At 37.1% G+C, this 18,644-nt stretch overlaps 1 protein-coding gene across 1 annotated transcript in view; it reads left to right on the forward strand.

The window, feature by feature from the left end:
* FBXL17 (F-box and leucine rich repeat protein 17) overlaps positions 1–18,644 on the forward strand; it is a 301,707-nt gene that overhangs the window by 76,348 nt on the left and 206,715 nt on the right. Inside the window, exon 5 of the mRNA XM_040090897.2 lies at positions 11,518–11,625. Within this exon, the coding sequence (XP_039946831.1) occupies positions 11,518–11,625 (108 nt within the window). The remainder of the gene's footprint in view (positions 1–11,517; positions 11,626–18,644) is intronic.

Consider the following 18,644-nt stretch of genomic DNA (forward strand, 5'->3'; position numbering starts at 1 on the left):
ACTCTTTATATTTATTATATGATTTTCTTAGACCTATGCAGTTGTAGTCATAGTTCTTCTGTCTTCATGTTAACCTGTATTTATGCAGGAAGTTATTTTGTTTTTTTTTCTTCTTCTGTCTCCTATGCGGCATGAGAGACCTGTTGGTGATTAAAAAGCTGCTTAATTCTGTGCTTCAGTTTGAAGAGCATAAGCAACTTGAGACGCTTTCCTTCCCCCCTCCTTAATATGTGTATTTATTTTATAATTTGTAACAAATGGCAACCATATGATTCAATTAGAGTACACATAATCAGAACTGAACAGTTCAGTTCCCTGTATGGAATTTGTATTGTTGCATTGGGCAGGCAAAATTTTGTACCTGTCGCCTCCTATGGTGGAAAATTTGGGGAAGTCTTGTTCTTGTATGCTTGTGAAAGCAGAGGAGTAGATGAATCTGTAAATTGTGGAATGCCATAGGATGGAGAGGCTCGATTGTAAGAAATCTTTTTGGTATTTGTGCCAACTTTCAGTTTCTGCAGTAGCAGTAGTCCAGGTAATTGCTGGTGGCAAACCTAGGTAAATATTGCAGCTGATTATATCAGCTTCATGATGTCATACTGTATTTTCATGGTGTATGGCTAGTATGAAACCTGAAAAATAAAACATTGTTAGTTGCTTGAAAAACAGATGCAATTGCGAACATATCTTCACTATGGGATATAGAATGTACTGTGTATACATCACCGTACATGAACTCTGTGTATGTATTTCCCTATATTTTTGACTGCTACAAGAGTTTCCTCATTCATTGCAATTACATGGCGTCCATGAAACTTGGAAGAAGAGATTTGAACAAAATTGTGTAACACTCTAGTCCTGTTACGTGTCCCAAATGTCTTAACTTTATAATTTAAAAGGCTCACATTGTTATAAAATAACCAACCTAGTGGCCTTCTGTGTTGAAGTGACCACACCACTGGATAGAGGAGGGGTTACATATGTTGTTTATCTGGACTTCTGTAAAGCCTTTGACACAGTTCCACTACAACATCCTCTGTAAATTGGAGAGTCATGGATTTGATAAGTGGCGTGTTAGATTGGTAAGGAATTAGTTGGATGTTGCATCCAGAGTGATAAATGGGTCTGAGTCCTAATGGGCATCTGTGACAAGAGGTGTTCCCCGGGGGACAGGGTTCAGGGACCAGTGTTATTTAATGTCTTCATCAGTGACAGAGCTGAAGGAGTTGAGTGCACCCTCAACAAGTTCTAAGATGACACCAAGCTGAGTGGTGCAGTTGACACTCCTGAAGGACAGAATGCCATCCAGAGGGCCCTGGACAAGCTTGAGAAGTGGCCCAGGGGAATCTCATGAGGTTTAACAAGGCCAAGTGCTCTGGGTCGGCAGCCGCCAGTGCCAGCCTAGGCTGGGGATGAACAGATTGAGAGTAGCCCTGCCCAGAAGGACTTGGGGGTGCTGTAGGGTGAGAGCTGGACATGAGCCAGCCATGGCCACTCCCAGCCCAGAAAGCCAAGAGTGTCCTGGGCTGCTCCCCAAAGTGTTCTGTGGGCAGCAGGGGAGGGAGGGGATTCTGCCCCTCTGTTCTGCTCTGGTGAGACCCCACCTGCAAAACTGCCCCCAGCCCTGGGGTCCCAGCACAGGAAGGACATGGAGCTGTTGGAGAGAGTCTAGAGGAGGGACACCAAGGTGATTCAAGGGATGGAGCAGCTCTCCCATGGGAAAAGGCTGAGAGAATCGGGATTGTTTGGCCTAGCAAAGAGAAGGCTTTGAGGTGACCTAGCTGTGGCCATCCAGTACTGAACAAATCTCACAAGAAAGATGGAGAGAGACTGTTCACAAGAGTATAGTGTGACTGGGCAAAAGGCAATGGACTCAAACATGAGAGTGGATTTAGATCAGATATAACAAAAATTCTTTACTGTGAGAGTGGTGAGTCACTGGCATGAGCTGGTCAGAGAAGTTGTGGATGTTCCACCCCTGGAAGTGTCAAGATCAGGTTGCTGGAGCCCTTCGCAACTTGGTCTAGGACAAGGTGTCCCTGTACATGGCAGGAGAGTTGTCAGTAATCTTAGAGGTTCCTTCCAACCCAAACCATTTTATGGTAAGATTACTTTTTCAGTCTCATTTACCAGCTCCTAAAATAAACATTTGATGCCAAGGGATCAAACCTGTTTTTATTCCTAAAATTTGTGGTGGTTTTGTAGGCCTAAGTAACTACCAGGTATTTGCCGTCTCTGTTTGTGTGTTAGCCTCAGGTTACAGTGGCTCTTTTACCACTGTCATATATATATTAATGTAGATGTCACAGACTTGTATTATTGAATGAACTGCATACTAGGAATTTGATTATGTTTGGTAGATGAAGGGATCTGGTTATGCATAGATACATCACTCTTATATTAGAGTTTTGGCTTGCTTCACTTTTTTTAATCACTTTTTTAACACTTTGTTTCACTGAGGAAGCTTTTTTAGAGCTAGTGAAGAATGTGGAAAGTATTTATCCCTGTAGCGTACACAGGGGTGCATATAATAACTTGGGGTAAAGAGACGGTTACAGTATTTCATACTATTTTGTCTTTTTGTAATGAACAAAAGCTTTAATGTGTGAGCGTCTGTTAGAAACAACTGGTTGGTATTGTACAATAGCAGTGAGAGCATTGTCTACATCAGTGTTTAAGTTTTTCACATGAAATAAAAACACTACAAGAACGACAGATTAGTTTTTGCCTATGGGAGGGATGTGACAATGAAATAAACTTATGCTATGGGGAAGTGATGGTGTTTTTAATGCAAGGGACATGGATTTTTCATTCTTGACCAGGGAAATGAAAGCGTTTATTTAAGTATCTAGGAGGCCCTCAAAAGATAATCGGAGTAAGGAGGCAAATGAAGTATGTTTTTATTTGTGAAAAAGACAGTGTTCTTGAAGTAAACCAAAAGGATGCAGACATAATAGTATTTAGTAGTTTTCATGACCAAGACCCCCACTGTTTGTGAACATTAACCATGCTTGTGAGGCCATTTTAGAAGGGAAACAGTATGAGCATAGATCACTTGTTACATGAATGTGTACTGTAAAATAAACTTCCAGCCCCTTTAAAAGCCTTGAAGTTGTGGTAAATAGATATATTTGCCAGAGTAAATGAATTTAATGGGAATGTATAAGACCGTATTGCACAGAGGAAGTGAAAATGAAAGTTTATGTCATTTAAAAAGATTTTAGGTGGTAGTAAGATGATTCTATTAGGGTTAACAGTAAAGCTGTTGAATAACCCGGGGTTTTGTGGGGTTTTTTTACTCATAATACAGAATAGAAAGTATGCTTCTATAGCTCTGAGGGCAATAAAAGGGAAGATAATGCAAAGTCATCTTTTGTTCCAGAGAGGATGAATATTTTATTCATACCCTTCTTACACAAAGAGGAAATAACTAAGTTTCTAGACCATTGAACCATGGACGTATGTATTTTGTGGTTACATGGAAATTTTTTCTTCCTTTGTATTCAGAATGATACTAAATTAAAATGCTTGATACGTATTTCTCAGTATGTGGAAGACGTTAGTCTTTGGATTGAGTGTTGTGAGTAGCAAAGGGGAATATTATTTATAAATTTTAGAAGTTATCATGCATTCTTCTGCTTAAAAAATACGCTGACGAACGTTCAGTTTTCCTATAACCATTTGTTAATACAAAGTATTTATGGTGTGTGACTCTTGCTACAAAATTTATTATGCAGTATTCTCTTTTTTATTTTAGTTTTTTAATTTTCCTAACATTTTTGTAGGCTATCAGGTTATGTATACATACTGTTTGGTGGAAGATGTTTAGTTTTGGAAGCAGTGTTTTCCAAGTCAAGAGTAAACACATTTTGATAATAAATTTTCTCATTTGGTAGGAGGGCCATATTTTATATGATGAAGAATTGTTTTTTCATTTTTATTTGCATTTTTCAACAAATAATTTAGGCTGTGCTCATAATCTTGTTTAATATGAATGCATGTAAACTGTACTTAATAAAATTATAAGATAATGGGAATCAGATAATTTATATTGAGAATTTAGATTTATTTTCTAACTCAGATATTTAAACTGGTTTGTAGACAGTGGTACAGTTATTTAGTATTTCAAACTAAATATTTTCCAAGGGCATTGTTTTGTTTAGTACTAAATAATTTGCAGGATAAAATAGACCAAAAAGGAAGAACAGGTCATCCTTTGATGCCTCATGCCATCAGTAACAAAAAGAAAATAAGATTAAAAAGTGATTCTCTGTGCTACAGAAACTAAACAAATACTTTGTGTGGGCTTTAACAGAGGTACTTAGAGTTCTGTATCTAAAAATCACGTTGGAGTAATTAGGAAGGGTTTGTATCCTTGTAAGGCTTTCATTATTGTCAAGATAAAACAGGAACACTGCTCTTTATAGCCAGTTGTTCAATCCTCTGAAGTATCAGGGAGGAACTTCCTAAATCCACATGCATTCTAAAAGGGTACCTTATAAAATTATGATTTCCCTGAGTATTGAATTAAGTATACTGCAAAATTCTGGGGTTGTTTTCATACCTAAGATATAAATTAGTTGATGTTACCATAATGTAGGTGATGAGGCCAGCTAGTAAATGTAATGTAAAATGCTATTTTTAACAATTCAGTCCTTACACTCTAGTCGATCTTTTCCCCTCGTATCATGGGCAGATTAGCGATACTAACTCCTGGAGTGATGTATAAGGATGAGGGCAAGTACAGAAATTCAATCCTCTTCACTCTTCCCCTCCCCTTCCCTAAAATGTGAGGCTGAAGTAGTGAATTGTTACAAAATGCCTCAGAGTGAGTGTATATTCACATGAGGTCTGAGGTAGCAAGGGGTGTACAGGACATCTAAAACTTAAGTCAATCTTAAAATACTTCAAAAGCATTTTTATTTTTAATTTGTTTGTAAAAAGTCACTTTGCTGATGGATTAATTCACCTCCTTCAGTTAATAATGGAACAGATTTTGCAGCCTGTAGCAATGGGAAACAAAGACACATGGACCCCCTTGTGCATGTGAAGGAATCACCTCATTGTAGAAAACACTTCTCCTTTATACCTTCAGCTTCCTCCAGGCATAACCAAAACTTAACAGAAGAAGGGCACCCATTGGCTGGTCCAGCTGTAGCCTGCTGTCCACATGTAGCTGTCTCTCACCCCCCAGCCGACCTCTAATTGTCCAGGCTGCAGCTGTGTCCTCCTACAGGGCTTTCTGGTAAACAAAAGCTTTAATAACTATAACAGTTATACCTCCATATCCTGCAGCAGTCATTAGTAAGCAGCAATGTTTTATTTTATGAAAGGCCACACATTTGTTCTGTAAAAATATTTTTTCCTAACAAAAAGGAACCACTCAAAGTTATAAACTGAGATTGTGAAAAGATTGATGATTTAACTGAATCTTTAAAAGTGTATACTAAAAAATGGGGATAATTTCCTTTTCAGTTAGTTTCTTTCAAAGATGAAAGAATAGAAAGATTTATATTTCTCTTTTGCATGCTCATAGAAATTGGTAGTACTACTGGAAGTTAAAGCTGGAAGTTGTTTAATTTCTGTTTTGATGAAGTTGCATTTACTGCAGGTGAAGAAATACATTCTGGCAGTTAGTTCAGATGAGTCTTGCCTTCTGCTCCTCACTAATGAAATTTAGGTGTCCTGAGAACTTGAGCATGATGACAGATTAGCCATGCCTTACTTTTGTCAGTCTTCTGTAATTGCAATATGGGGACATGAATTAAACGCATATTTGCCAATGATAATTACTTTGTCACAGCTTTTATGACAAATATAATTTAAGTTTGTGCTTGTGGAAAGCAGGTAGTCTCTCAGTCCTGTTGAATAGGAAAAGTCTCTTTCAGCTTAAGTTTTGAAACATAAATGTTATTTTCCACCATTTCTGCCTTTTGTTTCCTGAGGGAGATAACGGCAAAAGAGCTTTTTATTTGTTTATAGCACTCTTTATTTTTGTGTGTTTGTAAGCTGAGTTTGTGTTGAATAACCATTAATTTAAGATGAGGTGAATTTATGTTTATGGTCAATCTAATAGTATTATGTATTCCTAAGAAATTATATTATTAAAATATTGTTAGGAACGTATGCTAATGAGTGCTCTTGTTTATTTGGTGGAACCTTAAGACTAAATCTGTAAGTGAATACTTTGAATATTGCAGCTCCTGTGGAAAGTAATTGAAAAATTAAATTGAATTTGTACTTGAATTTAAATGTGGTTAAATTTTAACAGAATTTTCTTGTCATTTTCTACTCACAGGACTAGGAAGGTATGTATAACCTTAAATATTTTAAAGTATATGCTTTAGTTTAACTGCAAAATTTAATAGTATTCTACTGTAATATTTTGATCTTTCTTTTGACCCTCCTTTTGACCCTAAAAAGTAGTTTTGAAAGTGTTAGTCAAACAAGAGGAAAGGTCATCTTTAGCTTTATGGGAAAGAGGCATCACCTGATAATTTTAGTACAGAGACAGTGAGACAAAATTTAAGCTAAGCAGAAGTTCCTATGTAAGCATACACATGTAGTAAGGCATCTTCTCTCAAAACTACTTCATTAGTGTCATTTGTGATTTTTTTATTATTATTTTTTTTTTAGATGTTCATGTAACGATATTTTATTTCTTTCCTGCTGATAGAACAGTGGTAGCCTGACTGCCTTGGTTTACAGTATATAGATATTTTTGTGTATCAGCAATCTTTTTGCTTTATGTTTCTTTTTTTGTATGTATTGCATACGTGTGACTTTGGTTGAGTTCACTTGTGATCTAAAATAGTCCCTGGTAAATGCCTTTGCTCTTGTGATTTGCGTGCATCTTTTGAAATTAATGTATTCTAGATGTCTTGGTAAAAAGGAGTTAAACCAAAACTATACTAGAGTTTAGCCTAACTGCACATCATGATAGGTTATGGCGCACAAGAATTTCAGGGGAGACAGAGCAACACCGTATTGGAGGGTGTAGCCACATGTAGGGTAGGTTTTGGAGGGGTGGCATGTGGTCCTCAGTCTGTAGCAGATAACAATGCATAGGTAGGGCAAGAAAGTTTTAGGACTGAATTGGAAGATGAGATTTTTGCAAACTTAATCCCTTTTCAAACATACAACTGAATTTTAGTAAGCCCTCCCCGACTCTTTCCTTCTTCCTTTGGTGCCCAAATAAAGTTTGCTTAAGCTGGCATCCGACCAAGATGGAATAAACATTTATGGAATAAGGAACTGGGAGAAAAAGGGTTTCTTCTACTGTTGGTATTGCCTTTTGTAGTGAATACTTAGCTTCACGACTGAGTCTCTATTTACATGACGGCATAGTTTTACTCTAGCAGAGTTTATTCTTCTGAGGAATATTTTGCATATTTTTGCAACTTTTATTTATGTATATATGGAAAAATATATATCTATTTTCCATATATATATATATATATGGAAAAAGTTGTATATTAAGATCTGCTTACAGACAGTGCAGTGCACCTGTTTAAGTAAGAATACAGTATTTGTTCTGTGCCATTTGCTTTTTATATTCCTAGCTCTTTTTTTTCAGTTACTTCTTTTTGAGCTTCTGTAGGTGTTCATTAATTGTGAGGCTTTTTAGTTGGAATTTGAGTGGCTTTTATTGTGGTACCTTAGTCTTTCTTTTTGCATTATCATCTCTACTTTTTCCTCTTTGTGCTTTCATTTATTGAATAGAATGTAAAATAAACTAATACTTACAAAATCTAATTCAGAGTAGGGAAAATATTTAATTTCTGTGAAACAGTGCAGAACTGGAATTCATATGTAACAGGCTGCAATACATGAAAAGAAAATGATTAAATCATATCTCACTTATCATACATCTTTTTGATAGGAGCAAAATCTGTGCCATTAGTTCCAGACCAGTGTATTTCCCATTCACAATGCTTTACTGCATAACTTATAAATCTGCCCTCATCATCCTATATTACTTTTTCAAATACTAACATGAAGCAAGACAAGATGAATGCAAGTCAATGAAGGTCGACTAGACAATCCAATTACTAAAGATTCTTGGAAGAAGAGTACTGTGATCTGTAATGGAACTGTGTGTGAATTTCTGTCTTTGTTGACCAGGGTAATTTCTGTAGAACTGCAGTGTATTTTTTTGTGGTAATCTAGTTTTAGATTATGCTAGTCTAATTTGTTTGTTTAATGCATGAGAATGTCAGTTGTTTAAAAATTCATTAGTTCATAGAAGCTGTATTTCTAATACACCTTTTATATACTTGTTCTCTCTCCTGAGTAGTGAAGATTTAACATACAGGTACACATTGTATAGCAAAGAGACAGTTTGAAGGTGCATAATCATTGCATACATATCACTGCTAATTTTCCATGCTTTTTTAAATTACTCAGTTTTCTTTCATTCTGCTGAACAGACCATCTCTTGCAAGTGTAAAAAACACATTCATACAGTAAACAAGGTTACTATTTTTGGCACCAACTTCTGGTAGAAATAGTGACCCAGTCTGCATGTTGGAGCTAAATAAAAGTCTGTTTAGAAACCACCAGTGCTGGACTCTGACAGTGATGAAGAGGAAGGAAGCCTAGTTGTGGAGAATGGATGTTTCCAATTGTAGACACATCCTTGAACTTTAACTTTGTTGCTTCTGTTTCACCAAGTCAGGAATGAGTTAGGGTGGAAAAGCTTCTGGGGTTGCTGAGTCCAAGCTTTGGCCAAACATGTTGTCAATCAGCTCTGAGTGCCATGTCCACCTATGTCCACCTTAAGCAACTTCAGGGACGGGGACTCCACCACCTCCCTGGGGAGCCCATCCCAGGGTCTGATCACGCTTTCAGATATGGCTGAACTTTACCTACTTTTTTTTCTCCTTGGCACAAATAGATCAAATGAAAAAAAACCAAACAACCCAAAACAAACTTCTGCATACAAACTTTGTATCATTATGGTTGTATATTATGTAAAAATAAGGATAGATAGGATTTAGTTATTTGTTATTCTAACTGAAGGCTAGGTAATTTTACTTGACTATTATTTTACACATAAGTTTTAAATAAATTCCAAATTGCTACATGTTCTTGTTTTCCCCAAACCCTGCCGAAAAAGAAAAACAAAAATACATAATATAAATTTTACCTCTATCTTTTTTTAGCAGATGTTTAGATTACAGATATTTTGATCTGGTATTTTCATGCATAGTCTTTTATGTTCATCTTAGGAGAAGCCCTTTTAGTGAAATTGCAAGTGTGTGTGTGTGTATGTAAATATAGAAATATATACATATGTTCCTTCCCAGGTAATACAATCATAGGAAAGTGGAGTCATATTAAAAGTGTTTAACCAAACAACATCAAGTGGTCTTCATTACAGGCTGTCTGAATGGAAGCGTGTTATTAAAAAATCAGTTGCTATAAATGACATAGAGTCTGAAAAAAAAGTAATGATTTCCTAGATGCTGGTATAACAAACACTGCTGAGAGGAAGGTACAGTGTTGATTGAGAAAATTTTTACAGTGTTTCCCAATAAAAGTTCAAGTCATCTTCTGCAGATAGTGGAGTTTTGTTGTCTGACAGCAAAATTTTTATTTAAGTCAAGATTTAAGAACAATTTGTTATTTGCAGTAGCAAAGTATGTGTCTAAACTCCCACAGTAACTGTGAAACATGATCAGGTTATGTCACACTCCTTTTGACTGGAAAATCATGAGGCTTGCCTGGCATATAGAGGTAATGAAGAATCTTTTTCTGATTAAACAGGTGCTGGATATCTATCAAGCACTGAAAAGGTTCACTGCTAATCTGTAAACTATTTAATATAAATGGTCATAATCTGCTATTACTAATTTTTATTAAAATGATTTTTTCCACAGTTTTGTTTAGATTACAGAAAATACTGTAGTATAGAAAGAAGATATTTTAAGACATAGCAATTTTATTATTTGCATTCAAACTGTAATTTTTCAAAGTCTTCATGCCCCTAAACGTTAGCTAAAAGTAAGAAATTATTTCTAGATTGAAGTTTTAAGCTGTGTAATGAATTTGTGATATTAGGCATTTATGCTATTTATTTTTCATTGCTACATTTTCTTGACAGGTAGGGCAAATCTGTCTGCAAGAGAGAATCACACTTGAATCTTCTGTTGGGAGGGCAGACTAAGGTTGTAATGGAGTCCTCTAGGATTATTAGCTGTATCAAGAGGTTTGAATTTATTTTTTATAGGAGACTTTTTTTTTTTTTTTTTCAGCCCTGGTTTGGTGCTGGTAGCATCACAGATACTGCAAATTTCTAATCCTTTGACTTGTGATAGTATTTGTCACAGGTTTTTGGTAATCAGTATCTCAAAAAAAGTTGTGACTGTCCTTAGCTGAGAGGAGCAAAAATAAAAATGTAAGGCTGTCAGATCATATCAGAGAAGAAATTTCTTACTACAGTGGTTTGCTTTTGTTCAACCCCATGATCACTACCCAATTTGTGATTGAATCTGTTCAGCTGACCCTTTTTCCTTTCCTTTTGGCCTGTTTTCCATTTAATCAGGTTCTAGATACACAATACTAGAACGGTTACCTTTTATTTGGCAGATGTGCAGCAATAAAAATCTCTGATTGCTGAGAAATTGTTGCTTTGAGAAAACTTCACTAGGTCCGTAACAATTTTCAGTAACCCCAGAGCAATATAGCTTTGATGAGGTAGTGGGCCATATCTCTAGGTTATCTTTTCAAAAGTTGTTCTGCCGGGGTCCTCACCAAGGTCACCATATGCTGCCAGAGTACAGGAATGTGACATGTTGGGCAAGTTGGAACTCTGGTTGATGGTGATCCGCAGCACAGTAGGAAGAGTGTTCCTATATGAGTTCACCTGAGGCTAAGCACAAAAAAAAAAAAAAAGGCAGACCATACTTGTTTTAAGGAACATGTGTAGGTGTCCTAAGTGTGCCTATGTCAGTATAACATTCTTCACAGTTCCTTTTGATCATTTAATCTACTTACAAAGCAATGCATTTATGCAACAGATTGTGTCTCATAGTTATTAAATTTTGCCATACAAACTTAATTATAGATGAAAAATAGTTGTATAAATAAATGTCAGTACTAAACTAGATAACATCTTCATCTCCAATAACAAATTTGATAGTATTTTAGTTCTGGTATATAGTTTATGAAAATAGTGGATATAGTTGTCTCTTGGGTTATTTGCCCATGAATAAGATGACAAAAAAATCTGGATTTGTGGCTGTCATCTCTTGCCTTGTGTTTCTTTTTTCTCTGCCTTCTGCCAAAAGTATTTTTTCTTCCTTTTTTTCATGTATATATGTCCATGCATATCCGTGCAAACTGTGCATACCCAATGTTTTCTCTCAAACTCTTGAAATAAATAATAGTAGTGGTAATAATAATACTAACAGTCTAAATGAGCCACCTGACAATGCTACATAGAAATTTCTTAAGCTGTGTTAAGTATGGGCTTATATCACCTATTCAGCTGTTACCTGTTTATCTTTTCTGTAGGTGACAGATCAGTCGGTGAAAGCTTTTGCTGAACATTGCCCTGAGCTGCAGTATGTTGGTTTCATGGGCTGCTCTGTTACTTCAAAAGGAGTCATTCACCTTACTAATGTAAGTATCATAACTACTTTCTTTTCTAGTCATTATTGTAGGACTATAGCCATGTCATATGTATTAGCCAGGATAAGATTACATGTATGATTTATAGCACTGACATGGACAGAAACATGACCGAGTGAACTTTGCATTATTTAGATTTCACTGTATAAAAACTGTGTACCAAAACTGTTTTTGGGATTATACATTTTCTCACAAGTAACAGTGATGTTCAGGTCAAAACTCTTTAAAATGCATAATTGCAGCTGATTCCATTGCAAACAAAATTCTGTTTTAAAATGCAAATTTCTAATTGCAAGTGATTTAGACAGACCTCTGGTTGCAACTGTGCACCCCATGTACATATGTTTTGACTGTATTAATTTTCTTATTTTACAGAGATAGTGTGACAGATTTATATTATTTTATTGTCTTTCCTTTTTCTTTTGCATAAGAGGATTGTTGTGTAGGAAAACTAACTTGAGTGAATGTGCAGAAAATAATTAAAGTGTTCTATAAAATGGATGACTTGGATGAGGTGGACAAACACCATCTAACTAACTGAAAGTACATCCAGGGATCATGCAAACATGAAAATGGTTAAAGAGATGTTGAGGTAGGAAGTAGAAAGTGTATTTAATGAAAATGGAGTGTGCCTGATGAAAGCAAAGATTTTTTTGATGCAGCTGTAAAGGTCTTCTATGCAGAACTGTCCGGCATATCTCGAAATTACTTTCATTATTTTAGAGCTGCTTAGCTGAAGCTAGAGAAGAATTGAAAACATTTTGGAACGTAGGCAAAAAGAAATAAGCCAGGGAAATTAATTTGTACGGTAAAGTTATAGGACCTCAAAGGATGCTGCTTCAAAAGAACTCTGTATTGAAGTGACAAGTAAAAGGTGTGCATATCTCTTGGAGAAAGAAATGATAAAACTATTTTCATATCCTAGGAAAACTAGATATATCTTACTATAGGTTGTGTTTATATGCACAACATAAAAACAGGTGGGACACAATTAAAAAATTTGACATAGGCAGAGTATGTAGTCCAAGGCTTTGTGGGAAATCTCCACAAAGATCACTTTTCAGCTACATGTTTTGGTTACTGCATTTTTGTGACCTAGATTTATTGCGTATTTAATAGATGTTAGATGTCCTATCCTTTAACCAAAAGGCTTTATAATCATGTTTATTAGAATGAAGAAGAGTCAAGATCTTGATTTTTATCAATATGTGTGTCTGATTTTCATGCGTTTAATAATAATAAGTGTTTAGAAATCATGATTTACATTGGAGCGACCCTGTTGAGCATAGTCCTTCCAAAAATATCTCAGAGGCTTAGACTAGCATGTAATTGCTTTTTAAGTAAGTGGTGCATGTTGGGACTTGAGATTTAGGTATTTCAATTTCTTTCCCTCAAAGTGTGTCTGTACAACTTCTGTAGGCTATGAGTACTGCAAAGGCAGTGATGTGGTAACACTGAAAGTTAGAGATTGCTTAACCTGGAGAAGGCTCAAGGGAGGCCTTATTGCAACCGTTCAATACTTAAAGGGAGTGTATAAGAAAAATGGGGACAGGCATTTTAGAAAGACCTGTAGCAAGTAGTAACGTTATCTGCTTATCAGATACTATCTGCTGATTATCAGAATTTATCTGTTGATGGCATAACTTTTTGTTATAACCATGGTGCACTTCTGTGGTTAGTTTTGTGTTGAGTACTTAACTAGTGCTTCATAAATGTTCAGTAGTAATTGCAGTCTGGTGTTCCTAGAGAACGTGGAATCCGCTCTTTGCTCTCTTTGTGGGTGCGTCCCTCCAGGCTGTGCAGGGCTAGTTGCCTTCTGTCCTGTTTCCTGTGTGCAAACTGGAGATAACTGTAGTGGCCTCGGTTGTGAAATTGCTTTGGGGCTTATGGATGTATAAAAATTGAGTGGTTTATTATTACTGTATTTTCCCCTGAGTAATGTTCGTTCTCTTTAAAAATACTGGCACTTGAAAAATTCTAAATTACGGTGCTGCTGTGTTGCAGAGCTTTTTAATAGCTAATTGTGAGGTATAGAAGAGAAGGTGTTGTATATTTAAGAAAAAGAAGAAACATTCAGGGTCTATTTTCACTATTTTTCTACTGAACAGAATGACAGTCAAAAAAAATTTGCTTTTTGAGCAAGAACATGTCATCACAAGGGTGCCTTTTTTCCTTGATGTTATTATAAACTGAAAAAAATACAGATAAAGTAAATAATGATTATTGAGTAAGATGAGAAGCACTTCATGTACATACACAGGAAGAAAGGGAAAAAAGGGGGGTGATTTTATATGCAATTCACAGAGTCTTTGTTCAAAACAATTGTTCGGATGACCTTAATGTTTCATTTTCCTTTGGAGTTTTAATGTGTGAAACATTGTCACAAAAGAAGTGAATGACCTCCTCCCTGACATCAGAGTATTCAGTCCAACACTTAGCAAAGTTGTTTCTATGGAGTGTTCTTGTTTATATTGTTTTCACCACATCTCCACTTCCCATTTTCTTGTTTTATATTTTTTATAACTTATTTTATTATTTAATTAGCTTTCCATGTGCAGTTTTTTTTCTTGTTTGCACTCCTTCTCCCCTTCACACATCCTTGTCTCTCAAGAGTTTTTCCTGGGTTATTTTTTGCTTTGCTTCTCCTGTAAGTGTGAAGATCTACACAAATGTGAAAAGCGCCTGTGCACATTACGTGGTTGTGTTGAAGACAGAACAACCAGAAGTGTAATCTTTGTTCCTTAACAATGTGGGAATAAGAAACTTCGTATTTTTTCTAGTGAGGTAGTGGTTTTTTTAAATGTTACATCTTTGACCTCAAGAGGGCGTTTTCCTCCCCTGTTGTGGTAATTGCTTCTCAGCAGTTTTAATGTTGCAATTCTAATAGAACTTTCACAGCTGGTATCAGCAAATCTTGACATCTAGATATAAGTTTATTACCAAGCCACGTCCTTATCTTCTTCCTTTGGTTTCTGATATATATGCAAGGGTAATTGCTTTGTAGCAGTATAAACACCATGCTTCTACACCATGTACTTCTTACAGACTGGTAAAATGTGTTACAGACATCTAATTATGTGTGTATCCTTGTACAGACCCTCAGCATTAAAAATTTTAACTTATTTTGCTAATCACCGATCCATGAAGAGAGTTCATGTAAGAACTATTTTGGAATAATGTAATTTTCACTTTTTTTTCCATCTCATAATAGTTACCCATGTCCAATCCAGCTTTGTGATAGCTGTGTCTGGGTTGGTGGTCAGTATGAAGTCAATCAAAATTCAGATTTATGGAGCAAATTCTTACAGCTCATTCAGTGTAGACATCATCAGCGTGACAGATACATAATGATAATCTACACATGACAGGACTGATTTTTCAGGACCCTTTCTGAACGGCAGTAATGTATGGTGTCTTTCTAGTAAATTATTTGTTTTGACACTAAGTGTTCTGGTTTATGCTCTTTTCATGGTAATATTTCAACATACCTTCTGATCTTAAAATCATTAAGCTTCCTGACTAAGGGCATAATTGCTGTTCTTTGGCTGGGTACAGAGAAAACAGTATATTAATCAATTTGTATAATCCATTTCATAAGATGGAATATAATTTATTTAAATCTGTTTGCCTTTAGTAATATGTCCTTTTAAGTATTAGTCTTCCAATCACAGGAAAAAGACATTAATTTGAAGACAGTGATCCTGGGACATTCTTCATGAGTGTTGGCCTGAAACTTCAATGGATATGGTGCTGTGTAAATTAATGTTTTTTCATCCTGTCAAACTGAACCTGATGATTTTGTTGAATTAAGTTAACTGTGTCCCTCTTAAGAGATTCTTGTTGCTATTTTGAAGAATTTGGTGGTTGTACCCTACTGCCATTTCTTTCAATGAAGTAAAAAAGGTATTGCAGAGAAGACTGCATGGTTGGAAGAGTTGGATCTATGAAACTTACACTTCTCCTCTACCCCCCTCCCCCCTAAAAAATAATTGGAAGAACTTTACAGTAAATAACATGAAGATGGAAACTATGAATCAGCAAAAATGTAATTCTACAGCAACTTTTGGAGTTAATAAGCTGGAAATGAGTCTTGTAACATATATACTGTATGTGCAGTTTATATGTGTGTCGAAGTCCCTCCTCTAGAGGTAATTAAATCTTTGTGCTTCCAACACAGTTTTTGATTGTGTGTTTGTTACTTAAGCAATGGCATCTTAATGTTTCACAGTACCTAAGAACTAAAATTAAAATTTGTTATTATGCAAAACATTTAATCAGTCATGGTAAAATAATCTCCTTTGTAACGATTTAATAATTTTCCAATTCTTTAGGCCATGTATGGTTACTGTTTTAAGATCACAGTACATCCCAATTGTGTAGCTCAATTTTGGCAACTCTTCAGTAAAAATTAATGCATGTGACTTTTTAACAAATAGTTCATAGATTCTGTTACATTACGATAGAAAGAACAGGTTTACTGGGGTTTTTTTTTTCACGTTGCTGTTTATAATTTCCTATGATCATACATTTGCGTTGGGAGACTTAAATCAGAGAGCAGTTTATTCCCTTAAGACATGTATATGCAGAGAGTGTCAAGAAAATTAAGCTTAATTTAAAAAAGATGTGAGTTTAAAGCTCATTAAGTTCTTATAAGCACTTTCCTTCAGAAATAATTTGGCTGTTATGCTGGAGAGGATTAATCTTAGATGAATTGTTTACAGAATCACAGAATGTGTAGGTTGGAAGAGACCTTCAAGATCACTGAGTCCAACCCATGCCCTAACACCTCAACTAAACCATGGCATCGAGTGCCACATCCAGTCTTTTTTTAAACATGTCCAGGGATGGTGACTCCACCACCTCCCCAGGCAGACTATTCCAGTGCCTTATCACTCTTTCCGTGAAAACTTTTTCCTGATATCCAACCTATATTTCCCTTGATGCAGTCTGAGACTGTGTCCTCTTGTTCTGTCAGATGCTGCCTGGAGAAAGAGACCAACCCCCAGCTGTCTACAAACACCCTTCAGGAAGTTGTAGAGAGTGATAAGGTCACCTCTGAGTCTCCTCTTCTCCAGGCTAAACAAACCAAACTCCTTCAGTCGTTCTTCCTATGGCTTGTGTTCCAAGCCCCTCATGAGCCTTGTTGCCTCCTCTAGACACACTCAAGCATCTCAACGTCCTTTCTAAACTGAGGGGCCCAGAACTGGACACAATACTCAAGGTGTGGCCTCACCAGTGCTGAGTACAGGGGAAGTATGACCTCCCTGCTCCTGCTGGTCACGCCATTCCTGATCCAGGCCAGGATGCCATTGGCCCTCTTGGCCACCCGGGCACACTGCTGGCTCATGTTCAGCTGCTGTCACCAGTACCGCCAGGTCCCTTTCCTCCTGGGCACTATCCAGCCACACCATCCCCAGCCTGTAATGCTGCACGGGATTATTGTGGCCAAAGTGCAGGACTCGGCACTTGGACTTAATAAACTTCATTTTCTTAGACTCTGCCCATCCAGCCAACTGTTCCAGATCTCTCTGCAGAGCCATCCTATCTTCCAGCAGATCGACATGTTCCCAGCTTAGTGTCATCCTCAAATTTACTAATCAAAGATTCAATACCCTCATCCACGTCATCAATAAAAATATTGAACAGAACTGGCTCCAGCACAGACCCCTGAGGGACACCACTGGTGACTGGCTGCCAGCTGGATGCAGCACCATTCACCACCACTCTCTGGGCCTGGCCATCCTGCCAGTTCCTAACCCAGTGAAGAGTGCTCTTGTCCAAGCTGTGGGCTGCCAGCTTATCCAGGAATAGGCTTTGGGAGACAGTGTTAAAAGCCTTGCTGAAGTCCAGGTACACAACATCCACAGCCCTTCCTGCATCCACCAGGTGGGTCACCTGGTCATAAAAGGAGATCAGGTTAGTCAAACTTCACCTACCTCTCCTAAATCCGTGCTGGCTGGGCCTGATACCCTGGCTATCCTGTAAATTCTGTGTGATGACACTCAGTAGAAACTGTTCCCTTATCTTGCCAGATACCGAGGTCAGGCTGACTGGACTATAATTATTAGGATCCTCCCTTCCACCCTTTTTATGAATGGGTGTCACCTTGGCCAGTTACCAGTCATCTGGAACCTAACCAGTGAGCCAGGACTGTTGGTAAATGAGGGAGAGTGGCTACGCAAGCTCATCTGCCAGCTCCCTCATCACCCTGGGATGGATCCCATCTGGGCCCATAGATATTATTAATGAGTATCCAAGCATCCCAGCAGTTCTCTGACTGCTTCCTCTTGGATAATGGGGGGACCATTCTGTTCCCTAGCACCACCAACCAACCCAAGAGAACAGTTGTCTTGAAGGCAAGTTGTCTTCCCACTGAAAACTGAGGCAAAGAAGTCATTAAGCACTTCTGCCTTCTCCTCGTCTGCGGCTACTAAGGTCCCTCCCTCATCCAACTGAAAGCCATTGACACTTCTGTAATGGCAATTTCAGAATTGTAGAGACCAAATTATACTTGAGTATGTGTCAATCTGAAGCAGTCTCTTCAAACTTTCTAAGACACAAAGGTTTTCTTCATTGAGTGTGTTGTGCTTGTTAACCTGCCAAGTAGGTCAGGTGTCTAAAATGGGGGAATGTGATAATTAAAAAGGCAAGTGATGGTTGAGTTACTGTATATTGAATATAATGATAGACTATTACTAGTATGAAGGAAAGAAGCAGTGAGGGAGTGATCATTCTCCTGTGATAGCACAGGACAAAATCTACCTTGAAAACCCTGTTAATTTGGTGGACAGGAATACTAGGAATTCAGTTTGACTCCACCCATGCAATGCCAAAGTTTTTGTCACTGGGAAACCACATTGCTGCATTCATCATTGCATCATGGAGGTAAATGATCTATAATAACCTGTTGTTACCTCTTACCTAATTTGAAGCCATGTTTATCAGGCACTTTTTAAAGGAGCACTGACCTCTCTCCATGCATTGATACTTGAGTGTAAATTCATGGGTTT

The sequence above is a fragment of the Hirundo rustica genome, chromosome Z (assembly GCF_015227805.2).
Source record: "Hirundo rustica isolate bHirRus1 chromosome Z, bHirRus1.pri.v3, whole genome shotgun sequence".
Classification (NCBI taxonomy): domain Eukaryota; kingdom Metazoa; phylum Chordata; class Aves; order Passeriformes; family Hirundinidae; genus Hirundo; species Hirundo rustica.